Here is a 13,359-nt window from a genome sequence, read left to right on the forward strand (position 1 = left end):
TCCCTTGTATTGCCATAGGATGTTGTTCAGGGACCATGTTTTAATCATACTTACGTAACTATAGTGTTTTACGTATTCAGTAAATATTTGTGTGCTTGAACTACTTTAATCATTCCTAGATGGTCCTCATCATTACTCTTTAAAATTCCCATGTTATTCCCTGAATTTCTATGCCATTTTGCTATAAAAACACACTGAAATAATCTTACAGTAAAACGTGCTATTCTAGGAATAGTTAGAAAGCAGTGATTCCTTATTGCATTTCATCTGTTCTTATTCTTGAGTATTTTCAGATCCTTTTTCAGTTTGAACCCAATATCTTGCTTAATGTTTGTTAATGATGTATTTTAAGTGGAATCTGCTTGAGACACATAGCATTTTTGTTTATGGAGAAGATCAAGGTTGTGATTATCACTAAATCAAACTTCCATGCATAACAAAGCAAACTTCCTTCCAGTTTGTCTTAGTTTGAAGTGCTCTTAAACTTGAGTGGTATTTTTCAAATAATACATTTATATATGAAATAATCAGAAATGTGGTTCAGGCATTACAGGAAAATATCTCACTTTTTTAAAACAAATGTTGAAACAGTACTTAATAATGTGTGGTTAATTCTTTTTTTTTTTTTTTTTTTTTTTTGCTGTTCCAGATTATATACGAACAGGAAGGGGTCTATATTCACTCATCTTGTGGAAAGACCAATGACCAAGACAGCTTGATTTCAGGAATATTACGTGTGTTAGAAAAGGTGGGTTTCTAGTAAATGATTTTATTTATGATCGTTTATGGCAGTGGTTCATTGTTAGGGCATTGTTAGTTTGAATTTCATGTGTGAAGTGAAATTATGTAATTGAACAGTGGTTGTAAATTTAACATGAAAATGATGTTAGAAAAAAATACTTAATTAAAAAATTAAAAAAGATTTTAAGTAATCTCTACACCCAGTGTGGGGCTCAAACTCACTGCCCCAAGATCAGGAGTCCCCTGCTCCACTGAGTCAGCCAGGCACCCCAGAAAAAAAGTAACTTTAGATAGCCAGTAAAATGGCATGGACTATTATAAAACTTATGTAAAAGTTGCAGTAATGTAAATTTTTTATAATGAATAATAATAGTTTAAAAATCTATATAACAATTATCAAATAGTTTATGATATTACATACTTAAAATGCTAATATTTAGTGGTTTAAAATTTTCATTTTGGGTTCAGGGAATTACACATAGGTGACCAAGAGTGTAAGATATTGCTGAATAGTAACCGTAGTCCATAATTTCTTTCTCTAGGATGCTGAAGTAATAGTGGACTGGAGACCATTGGATGATGCTTTAGATTCTTCTAGTATTCTCTACGCTGGAAAGGTATTTAAAAAAGAAAGGGTGTGACTAAAGGAAGGAATGCTATTAAGAATTTTTTTTTAAAGGTTATTTATTTATTTTTGAGAGAGAGAGAGAGAGTGTGAGAGCATGAGCAGGGGAGGAGCAGAGAGAGGGAGAGAGAGAATCCCAAGCAGGCTCCACGCTGTGAGTGCAGAGCCTGGTGCAGGGCTTGAACTCACGAACCGTGAGATTGTAACCTGAGCCAAAACCAAGAGTCAGACGCTCAACTGACTGAGCCACCCAGGCACCCAAGGAATGCTATTTTTATTTTTATTTTTATGTTTTTGTTTTTGCTATTTATTTATTCCAGTATAAGGAATGCCATTAAAACAATTATTTCTTAATGTTTAATTTTGAGAGAGGGGGGGAAACAGAGTGTGAGCATGGGAGGGGCAGAGAGAGAGGGAGACACAGAATCTGAAGCCGGCTCCAGGTTCTGGGCTTGAACTCAAACCATGAGATCATGACCTGAGCTGAAATTGGATGCTTAAGTCAACTAAGCTACCCAGGCACCCCAAGAAATGCCATTTTAAAATAACTTTTTTGAGCTATAATTCATATGTCATAAAATTTATTATTTTAAAGTGTACAATTCAGTGGTGTTAATATATTTACAGAGTTGTGTAACCATCACCAATATCTAATTTTAGAACATTTTTATCACTCCTAAAAAAGAAACTACCTTTTAGTAGTACACTCCTCATTCCCACTTAACTCCAGCCTCTTGCAACCACTCATCTACTTTTCATCTCTGAGAATTTGCCTATTGTGGACATTTCATTTAAATGGAATCATACAGTATGTGGCCTTTTGTGACTTGCTTCTTTGACTTGGTATAATGTTTTCAAGGTTTATCCATGTTATAGCACTTCTCAGTCCATCCATCCTTCTTCTTTCCCTCTTTCTTGCCTGCCTTCCTGCCTTCCTTCCCTGCCTTCTGCTGAACAACATTGCATTTATGGATATAAGTAATCCCCCCTTACCCATGTGGGATATGTTCTAAGACCCCCAGTGGATGCCTGAATACTATCAATACAGATAGTATTGAACCCTGTACATACTGTGTTTTTCCTATACATACCTATGATAAAGTTTAATTTATAAATTAGGCACAGTAAGAGATTAACACTAATAACTAATAATAAAATATGACAATAATAACAATATACTATAATAAAAGTTATATGAATGTGGTCTTTCTCAAAATCGTGATTGTACTGTACTTACCTGTCTTATGATGATGTGAAATGATAAAGTGCCTATGTGATGAAGTGAGGTGAATGATGTAGGCATTGTGAAGTAGTGTTAGGCTACTATTGACCTTCTGACAATATGTCAAAAGGAGGATCATCTGCTTCTGGACCATTGTTGACTGTGTGTAACAGACTGTAGATAACAAACTGTGGAAAAGGAAAACCACAGATACGGGGTGCACTGCACCACATTTTGTTTATTAGTTGGTGGATTTTTTTTTTTTTTTTTTACTTTTTTAGGTTAATATAAATAATGCTCATGTGAACATTCAAAACAAAATTTCTGTATGGACGTATATTTTTCTCTTAAAAACCTAGGAGTAGAGGGTCGCCTGGGTGGCTCAGTCCATTAAGCATCCGATTGTTGATTTCTGCTCAGGTCATGATCTCATGGTTGTGGGATTGAGCCCTGCATTGGGCTCTGCACTGAACGTGGAGCCTGCTTGGTATTCTCTCTTTCCCTCTCCCTCTGCCTGAAATCCACTCGCTCTGTCTCTGTCTTTCTCTCTGTCTTAAAATAAATAAATAAATAAACATAGGAGTGTAATTGTTGGGTTATATGATAACTATGCATTTACCACTTGTATCATGCATGTGTTGACTTGTCACTGTGGAAGGTAGAGATTTCTATTTTATCTATTTTATCTATTCTATTTTATCTATTTCTATTTTATCTCTAATTCACTTGAAACTCAGTCTCATTTCTCCACATTTCTTCTCAGAATATTTAAACACAGATTCAGATTTCATCTTTTAGAGACCTTTCTTCCAGAGTCGTCTTATAGGCTCATTCTGACCTGGTTGCCTTTTTGGTTGGCTGTGCAGCAGTTGTCCTGAGGATTCTTCCCTATATTTTTATCCCCATTTCTTATATCCTGTGCTGTCTTCTATTTTGGTTCACTCCTTTGTTTTCATGAAGCTCTAGTACTTCTGAGAAAAAGGGTACATAAGAACAAAAACATTTATTTTTTTTTAGACTTTTTTTTTTTAATGGGTTATTTTTAAGAGAGAGAGCGGGAGAGAGACAGGGAGACTATCTGAAGCAGGCTCTGTGCTGACAGCAGAGAGCCTGATGCAGGGCTTGACCCCACAAACCGTGAGATCATGACCTGAGCTGAAGTCTGATGCTTAACCAGCTGAGCCACCCAGGGGTCCTGCTATCCATATTCTGACTGGCATAGAATTATAGTTTGAAAAGAAATTACCGTCTTAGGTTTTTTAAGTTTCCTTTATTGTTAAGTCTAGTAACATTCTAACTTCTGATCCGTTGTATGTTTTTTTCATTTTAGAAGCTTTTATGATTGCCTCTTTGTTTCTAGTGTTTTAGATGTCCTCACAGTGAGCCATTGTGGTCCTTGATATCCATTGTTTTGGGCACTTGATGGGCTCTTTTAATATGGAAACTTGTGTCTTAGTTCTTAGGAAATGTTGAATTATTTCAGTGAGGATTTTTTTCTTCCTCTCCATTTTCTATTTTCTTTCTTTCTGGAACTCTGTAGACCTGGACTGGTCCTCTAGTTTTCTAATCCTTTCTTTCCTATTTTTAATTTCTATTTTAATTCTTTTCCTATTTTTAATATTTTTATAGGAAGTTTCTTCAGTTTTATCTTTCAGTTCTTGGCTTTCTTGCCTTTTTAATTTCTGCTTTATTTTTAATTTCTAGAGCATCTTGTTCTAAGTGCCCCTTTTCCAGTCCTTTTTAAAAATAGCATCCTGTTCTTTGTGAATATATCTTTCCTTATTCCTAAGGCATTTTGTTTTTATCTCTCTACATAATCTACTTTTAATTGACTTTTTTCCCCCTTGTTTCATTGGGACCTTGTCTTTTGTGTAGACACTTGCCTTTGATGTTTGGTAATCTTTGTGGTGTGATGCTTAGATTTAACAGCAGACAAAAAAAGTGGTTGATTATACTCTGTAGGTATAGGTAGATATAGGTAGGCTTGGTAATTCCTTGGGGGAATCTCTACTGTTAAAGCTAGATCCTTTCTCTTGGGCTTATTAATCATTTGTCTGGAATTCCTGCAGATTCCTGCCTGGGAGGGTAAGCCTGGATTCCAGTGTTCTGAGAACGGAGTGGAGGAAGAGAGCTGGGAATCTCACCAATTCATTGTATAGATGGACTTTTAATAAATTCTCGTTTTCAGTGTGTTATCCCATTATTCAGTGTGGTTGGTTTCTCCTAATCCAGAGATAATCTGTTTTACTTTCTTTAATGAATAAACACCTCCAGCCTTCTGAACTTTTGTTAGTCCTCTTTTTAATTTGACCTTTATCCTAATTTCCAAAAGTACCTGATCTACCAATTCCAAACCTTTGTGCTGGTGGGATTCTGTAGATGCTTCTTAACGTTCCCCATTATTCATTTCATTCATTTAGTTTTCTTTTCTTTCAGTCTGTTTCTATTTCTTAATTTTTCTTGTGCCTTTATAGTATCTTTCTTTTCTTACAAATTTTCCTTTGTCCCTTTTTAAAAAGAATTGCACTAGCAATACATGAATACATTCTTGTAAAAATGTTCGAGTAATAGAAACAGACAATAGAAATTGAAGTCCTGCTTGACTAGAATCCTGTCACTCATCTGTCCCTATTTAGTGTATATCTTTCCAGACTTTTGTCTGTATACATTTCATTATCTGTCTAGTTTTCTTTCTGTGTTGCTAATTGCATATGCTGCATGTAGTTACACTGCATTGTTTTGCAACTTCTTTGTTTTATTTACTATTATTTAATAGTAAATAAATATTAACATACGTTAGTTTTTTAAACTATGGCCTAGTATTTCCTTGTCTACCCCCTAGTTTGTTTATTCACTCCTTCACTTATGGATATTAGGATATTTTCAGTTTTTCATTTTTATAAACAATGCTGCAGTAAAAATTCTTGCATATGCCTCTTAGTATGCATGTGTTAGTATTTCTCTAGAATGGAAGATGTAAAGAGAATTATTTTGGTGACACACATGCATAGTTTGAATCTTAATAAATATGACTCTATTGCCCTTTTGGAGTCAGTACTAATTAGCATGGTCATCAACAGTGTGAGGTACCATGTCTTTACACTGTCTTTCATATTTTTTTTACTTGAATAGAGCAAAAAATTGAAGTTCATCTTAACTTTTCTTTGACTGTTTCTGAAGTTGGACATCTTCCTGTATTTGCTTCATATTTCTTCTTTGACTTGCTTATTCCTACCATTTGCATGGTTTTCAGATTTGTTATGTGCCAATTTCTAAATAACTTGGTGTAGGTGTTTTTGTATTCTAGATGTTTTTCTTTGTCTGCCATATATTTTGGAAACATTTTCACCCAGGCTTGCTTATGTTTGCTATCTTTTATTGTATACAAATTAAATTTTTTGGTTTAAATTATTAGTATTGAATTTTAGACTTTTGGTTTTATTCTCTTTTAAAATGTTAAGTTGTATAGAACCATACATGTAGATATATTATTTGTAGCTTTTAACTAATTTTTATTGAGAAATATGGAACCAATGATGGCTTAAATAAAATAGCCACCATTGGCTATTTTCCTCAAATAACTGCAAATCTAGAGGTTTGGAGTGATTCTCCTCTGTTTTCTTTTATGGTCGTAAGATGGCTGCCATAATTTGAGACATTGTGGCTACAGTCAAAGCAGGAAAAAGGGGAAAGGGGATGAGGCTTTTATTAGGAAAGCAAAAGTATTTCCAGAGCCCCTGCAGTTAACCTCTGCCTTTATTTCATTGGCAACCCTAACTACAAGGGAGTCTGGAAAGGCTTTTCTTTTTTTTCTTGCTTTTGTGGGGGGATGGAGTGGATGGCAAGTAAAGATAAGCAAGAGAGAAACAAGGATAGGAAATAGTGGTCAGTTTTCCTACCAGTGATGTCTGCCACAACCTATAGTTTTAGTTTATGCAGAAACTGAGAAAATATTATTAATTGAAATTAAATTCTAGTTTTAGTTCCTAAATATTTTATGTTACGTGTGTGTGTGTGTGTGTGTGTGTGTGTGTGTGTGTGTATATATATATATTTTTTTTTTTTTTTTAGGATTCCAGTTCAGTTGTAGAATGGACACAGCCCCCAAAGGAAAGAGGTTATCGGGGATCGGAACATCTGAATAGTTATGAAGCAGAGTGGGACATGGTCAATACAGTTCCGTTTAAAAAGAAACCACATACCAATGGAGGTATGAATTAAATCTTTTGAAAGCTTAAACTAATTTGCTACAATATAATATAAATAAAAGTGCAAAGAAAATTCTTTAATGTTCCTCTGTCACAAGGATGATTTGGTGCTTTAATACATATAACTCTTAATATTTTAATTATATGCTGTATTCATCTCTCTTTTTGTTTTGATGGTTGTGACTTTATAAAAAAAAAAGGCTTTAAAAATACTTGTTCTGTTTTGTAGTTACTCATGGAAGAAAATAGAAACACTTTAAAAAATTGCTTTAGATGTCTCTCAAGCACATTTTTCTAGAATAAAAAAATTCATGTTATTTCATCCTAAAGCACCAGGGGGAGATGGAGTATATCACTAAACTGTACTGTTCTAATTTCAGTGCTTACTGAGATCTTCACAGCTCATTATAGTCTTCTATTTATATATGTTCAGTGACTATTCTCCTTTATATATTACATGTATATATTTAAATTTATGCTGCTATGCGATGATTATCAACATGTAGATAACAAAAAAGACCCAAGCTAACAGCCTGGCAGAACACATAAACTACCCCAAATAAGATTTAGGTAGCCCATCTGTGAGGTAGCCAGCCTATCTGTGATTCTTTTAAAAGTAGTAAATACATGTACAGAGTTAAAGTGGTTTTTTCAGAGTGATTAGTTTGTGTTTTATAGCTTAATTTTATCTCTTAATGATTTTGGTGTGAATTTAGGATTTATCCACATTTGCCAAATTCAGAAAAGCTGGCCAAAATTGGCTGGAATACATACACTGCATTTATATAGCCTTGTTATTAAGTGAAATTGATTTTCATCTGTGGCCTGGGGAATCATTCTCATATACAGTAGTTATCCTTTGTACTATATCATTTCTTAGAAACAATGGTAATGAAGAAGTTAATAGTAATTTGTAAGCCTTTGGTAAATTATAGTCAGCTCAGTGCTGGTGTTTTGCTTTTTTTTTTTTTCTTCTTTTTGGTATTCTCTTTCTACTGAAAGGGAAGATTTTTACCAGAACAATACTAAATATTAAGATAAGACCATAGGACTTTAGCGTATTTGGCATGTGAAGTGATTTTTAACTGCTTTAGATTAGGTCTTAAGAATTAATTTATGTGAATTGATCTTTTTCTGTTTGTTTTGTTGGTTGTACCTAATAGTATCTAATATTGTTGAATCTTTGAAAATGACAGGCTATGGGAATGAACAAAGGAGTGAGTTTTCATAAATGAAAGAAACATTGCATGTATGTGAAATGCTGACAATAAACATCTTTTTAGGTTAGTAGTTTTCAACTTTGGCTGCACACTGAAATCACCTAGGGAGTTTAGGCTTTTTAGAAAAATACTGATGCCTGTATTTCATCCTGCTGGACCCTAGGCATCTGTTTTTCAAATGTTGTCCTGTTGATTTTAACGTGCAGAATTGAGAACCTGTGTGTAGCTGTGTAGTTTAGCAAAATACTGCTCATATGGGTTGGCCATGCACTGTGACTTATAAAGCAAGGAGACTTTATTTAGCAATTATTAAAAGTTAAGGAGATATTTTCTTTTTTCCCAGTATTTGAAAACTATTACGATTGTGTATAGCAGTAAGCAATAATATTGAACCTAGTATGACGCAGTATGCATACACATGTACCTGTCTGCCAGGAGTTATGAAGTGCAGTGCATTCTGTCCCATCCCATCCCTTCCTCTTCTAGATTATTTCATCCAATTATATTTCATCAAAACTTCTTTCAAAAGGAGACATTTTCTAAGCTTGATGTTTCAAAATTCAAATTTATGCCATTATGAAACATTTTTATACTTTTGAATCATTTTTCTAGTAAAATTTTATTTTATTATAATTTTCACATTATATTTTTTACTTCTTTGTGTGACAAGGGAATTTGGAACAAAACATTTAAACATTAATTTTTTTTTTTCATGTTTATTTTATTTTTGAGAGAGAGAGAGACAGAGTGTGAGCTGGGGAGGGGCAGAGAGACAGGGGGACACAGAATCCGAAGCAGGCTCCATCCAGGCTCTGAGCTGTCAGCACGGAACCCAAAGCGGGGCTCGAACTCACAAACTGTGAGATTATGACCTGCACCGAAGTCGGACACTCAACTGACTGAGCCACCCAGGCGTCCGTGGAACAAAACATTTTAAAAATTGACTGTCAGAGACTTAACTTTCTTTATAATTTTTAAGAGTTTCTATTGCTCAGTCTTTGTTTTTGTATATCAGAACAAATGTTTTGAAAATGTATCTTCCCGCAACAACAGACTGCCGTCATGTTCTGTACACCTATCCAAATAAAATGTTGTGTTCTTGGTGTTGATTCCATTCAAGACATATAGGGACTTACTTAACTGTTTTAGTTTTACTCTTCTGCTGTTGTGGTCAGTTTTCCCATGTCATTGTGCTGGAGATATGTTTTATATGTATTTGGTTACATTGTTCATCAGAACTAATTAGTTTTATTTACCTTTCTTTAAGAGAAGGAAGGAAATTTTGAGTTAACTCTTGGATTTATTAGTTTTCCTTTGTAACCATTTCTATTTTTGTTTAGCTATTGGTGGTAGACTAACTTGATGTTTCTTTTATGTTGACTTGGTACTAGGTTATTCATTTGTTCAGTGCATCTTAGAGTACCTGCTATGCACTCCTCTAGATATTGGGAATATAATTGTGAATAATATAAAGTTCTTGTTCTCATGAATCTTACTATGTTCAAGTAAAAGGACTTCTAGAATTGAATTGTAATGTTTTTTTCACTGTTTATTAGAGCTTCAAGTGAGGAAATGTGTGAGGCATTTTCTATACATGAATATTTCGTATTTCATATGTGATGTATTTTTTCCATTAAAAAATCTGGAAAAAAATCTGTGGGAAAATCTGTGTAAAATTTTTACTTTTGAATGTGTACAAACTCCTGATAATTCATATAGCTTGCATGTATTAACATATATGATTTTCTGGCATTAATTTAGATTAATTCTTTTTGTGTAATTTAAGAATTTAATTTAAAAAAATTGTCTATCTAGTTTTTCATTGCTTTGAAAATATTTTTGGTCTTTGCAAATACCTAGTAGTATCTATCCTTTCTAGGTAGTCCAGACATATTCACATGTAAATGATTTAGGAAGACATTGGAAATTAGAATTGTTCTCACTTTGATATTAGCTTGTAGTGATGTTACGAGCTCTGTGGTATAAATTCCAGTGAAATAGGATGTACAGTAGTCAAATGGGCACATGGTACTTAATCCAGTACCAGCCTTGGGTATGTGTTCACTATCTAAACTGGTACGGAACCTAGGCAGGTCACTGCATAGTTAAGTTACTCAGCCTTTCTGGACTTCCTTTCAAATGATACTTGTTTCAGTGTCCATGAAAAAGTGATGGTACCTGTAATCCTTGTAGGTAGAGGTTCTGTGAGCGGTAGATTTCTTTGTGTCAATTTAGGAGATCTTGTTGGAGGTGATGGAGCTATGGTGTTCTGACTATATAGGAAGGTGACATATGTGCAGGTCAACACTGATCTACCCTTTGATCAAGTTCTATAAGCACATATCTTCTATGTAGTTTTATGTTTGTGCAGTTGGTAGTGTGGGATCGAGTTAGTTAAGACCTTGAGTAACAGGACAGTGCAGCACTTCTTAGGAAATAACGTTCAAGAAATGGTTTCTTAAAATTGCAGAGACATGACGTGCTTATGTTGGAGTTAAAACAGGTCAAAATGGCATTTTTGGATAAGAATTATAAGTAATAGTAGGAAACATTTTACCCTTTTGTTCTTTAAATTTTTATTTAGGTATTTATTAAGCTGCTTGTTATTATACTGTTCACAAACCTAGGATTTTAAGCTTCTGTAAATAGCTCACAAACTCAGAAAATGCTTTATTTTACGTTACTATAGTTTGGGTTGAACTGAGGTCTTAATTTAGTAGATGGTTGATGTAGTAAGATGATTGAATATGTTCATTCTCTCTTTTGTAAATGTCAGATGCTTCACGAGTTTGCGTGTCACCCTTGCATAGGGGCCGTGCTAATCTCCGTGCTGTTCTGGTTTTAGTGTATGTGCTGCCGAAGCGGGCACTGTATTCATTCTCTTTGAAGCACTCACAGCTTGCTTATATTTTTGTCCTCAATTCTCCACTGCTCTTTGGGGTTTTGCAAATAAAATGTCTGTCTGTATATTTCTCCAATGTTATTTTTTTGTACCAGTGTACTTACCTTTACCTTCACTCAATATAGTCTAGTAAAAGTAATTGCAAAAGAAAGTGAGGAAGTAAAGATTTTTTTGTTTTGTTTTTAATGACTCCAAGAGCATCATGCCATTTGTATTTGGGGGGAGGGGGCAGTGGAAAAGATGAACATTTATTGAGTGTTTGCTATATAATTGGCACCACACTAGTTAGTCGACAAGTATTATCTCTTTTAATTCTTAGAATAACATTGGGAGGTAAGTATAATTATCTCCATTTTACAGATGAAAACTAAGGCTCAGAGAGAATCAGTTATTTGCCCCAGATCATTCAGTTAGTAAGTTGGTAAAGCTGCGGTTTGTATCCAGCCTGCCTGCTTCCAAAGCCATAGTCATTTTTGGGCAAAGCTTATATTTTAAATAGGGATAACATTTTTTTCACTCTGTATGCAAGTAAGATAATTATTTAAGAAACGATTCTTTTAAGAAAATGTATGTTGCCATTTCTAATACAGGTAGAAGCCTGTAATATGAATGCTATAGTCATTCCCTAGGTTCAGCAGGTATCTGTTAGGCAGTCATGAAGAGCGCTGTCAGTACCTTTTAAAAAGGTGAACAAAAATATTTTGCCCCACTTTCTTGTTTTTAAGATGCTCCAAGTCATAGAAATGGGAAAAGCAAATGGTCATTCCTGTTCAGTTTGACAGACCTGAAATCAATCAAGCAAAACAAAGAGGGTATGGGCTGGTCGTATTTGGTATTCTGTCTAAAGGATGACGTCGTTCTCCCTGCTCTGCACTTTCATCAAGGAGATAGCAAACTACTGATTGACTCTCTTGAAAAATATGTGGTATTGTGTGAGTAAGTATCAAATTATTTTCTACTTATTGAAACTGGATTGTTATATTGGTCCCAAGGCAAACAATTTTTACTTGTCATTGGGCATCAGGGACCTGTGTGTAGATGAGGGCTCAAGCAGCTTTGTTCTTTCTGGGATATTGACTGCTTTGGATGAATGATTGAATAAAATTTTGCCATTTTAGTACTTTGGATCTGCAATGTATCACCTTATTACTGTTCTAAAGAAGAGTGGTCCAGTATTTTTTATACACATTTAAATGATGCATCAGTAATTTATGGATTACATATTTATTTAATTTACATTTTATTACATATTATCTGTTTAAGATAGAATTTTATTTGTAATGTTGCAAATTAGATCTGGCAAACCTACGGCCTTTATAAAATTATTATAAGTGTGGAAGACAGGGCTTTCTCACTTTCCAAAAATCTTTTTGTCTTCTATTTATTCACCCATGTGCATTTGTACACACATACTCTTTCTTGCCTTCACTCCTAACAAATATATTTTGGTTATCTATTAAATTTCTGAGGACTGTGCTAATCGCTTGATAGATAGTAGTGAACACAATAGGCTTTTCCTAGATACCTGAGAGCATATGGTCTTGTGAAGGATGCCAACCAGTAAATGGCAATACATCGCAAGAACTAAGATACAGTACAAGGTACTTTGGGGCTCAGGAAGGGAGGAAAGGTCCCTCATTCGGCCTAGTTGGGTAGGGGTCAGGGAAGGCTTTCTGGAGGAAGTAAGTAGTATGTGTTGAGACCTGACGAGTGAATGTTAGCATGAAGAGGAGATAATTGGAGGAGAGAGGTTTTAGATGGAAGGAAATGTATAAAACATGATGTAAGTAGAGAACAGAGTAGTTGGTATCACAGGGCAACATAGTAGGGGAACAGAAGGTACCAAATGTAAAGATCAGGCCAGAGAGCTGAGTAAAGGCTAGAGCATGAAGGACCTGCTAAAATCGTTTTAGCCAGTTGTTCCAGTCATCTAGGTGAGATTATAGTGGTATGAATGAGGAGAGTGACAGGAAAGATAGAAGTATTGGAGAAAAATATTTAGAGTTTGATTTTGTGATTGAGTGGGTATGTGGAGGTAAGAAGGGAGAAGTTGAGCTTTTTAGTTTGGGGAACTGTAGGGATGATTGTTAACCTTGTTATAATGTTGTCACTTTATAATAGAGTAACATAATGCCTAATTTTAGATTATCTAAATCCAGGAGTGGTCCAGAAGTTGGGAGATTGTGGCTGTGTCTTTCTTACTTTCTTTCTTTCTTTCTTTCTTTCTTTCTTTCTTTCTTTCTTTCTTTCTTTCTGTCTTTCTCTCTCTCTTTCTTTCTTTCTTTCTTTCTTTCTTTCTTTCTTTCTTTCTTTCTTTCTTTCTTTCTTTCTAATATATTGTTGAGTTGGCTCACATACAGTGTGTTCAGTGTGCTTTTGGTTTTGGGGATAGATTCCCGTGGTTCATCGCTTACATATAACACCCAGTGCTCATCCCAACA

At 34.6% G+C, this 13,359-nt stretch overlaps 1 protein-coding gene and 1 non-coding gene across 7 annotated transcripts in view; one reads left to right on the forward strand and one right to left on the reverse strand.

The window, feature by feature from the left end:
* TBC1D15 (TBC1 domain family member 15) overlaps positions 1-13,359 on the forward strand; it is a 100,826-nt gene that overhangs the window by 51,108 nt on the left and 36,359 nt on the right. For 5 of the 6 annotated variants that reach the window (XM_042947185.1, XM_042947188.1, XM_042947186.1 and 2 more), the window contains 5 exons: positions 650-748; positions 1,284-1,358; positions 4,658-4,741; positions 6,660-6,798; positions 11,644-11,854. In XM_042947185.1, coding sequence (XP_042803119.1) covers positions 650-748; positions 1,284-1,358; positions 4,658-4,741; positions 6,660-6,798; positions 11,644-11,854 — 608 coding nt within the window. The remainder of the gene's footprint in view (positions 1-649; positions 749-1,283; positions 1,359-4,657; positions 4,742-6,659; positions 6,799-11,643; positions 11,855-13,359) is intronic. The other variant, XM_042947189.1, reaches the window with a different exon arrangement.
* LOC122225718 lies at positions 10,782-10,885 on the reverse strand. Its single transcript, XR_006205325.1, has one exon. It is a non-coding gene; the product is annotated as a U6 spliceosomal RNA (small nuclear RNA).

Source organism: Panthera leo, chromosome B4 (genome assembly GCF_018350215.1).
Source record: "Panthera leo isolate Ple1 chromosome B4, P.leo_Ple1_pat1.1, whole genome shotgun sequence".
In the NCBI taxonomy this organism is placed as follows: domain Eukaryota; kingdom Metazoa; phylum Chordata; class Mammalia; order Carnivora; family Felidae; genus Panthera; species Panthera leo.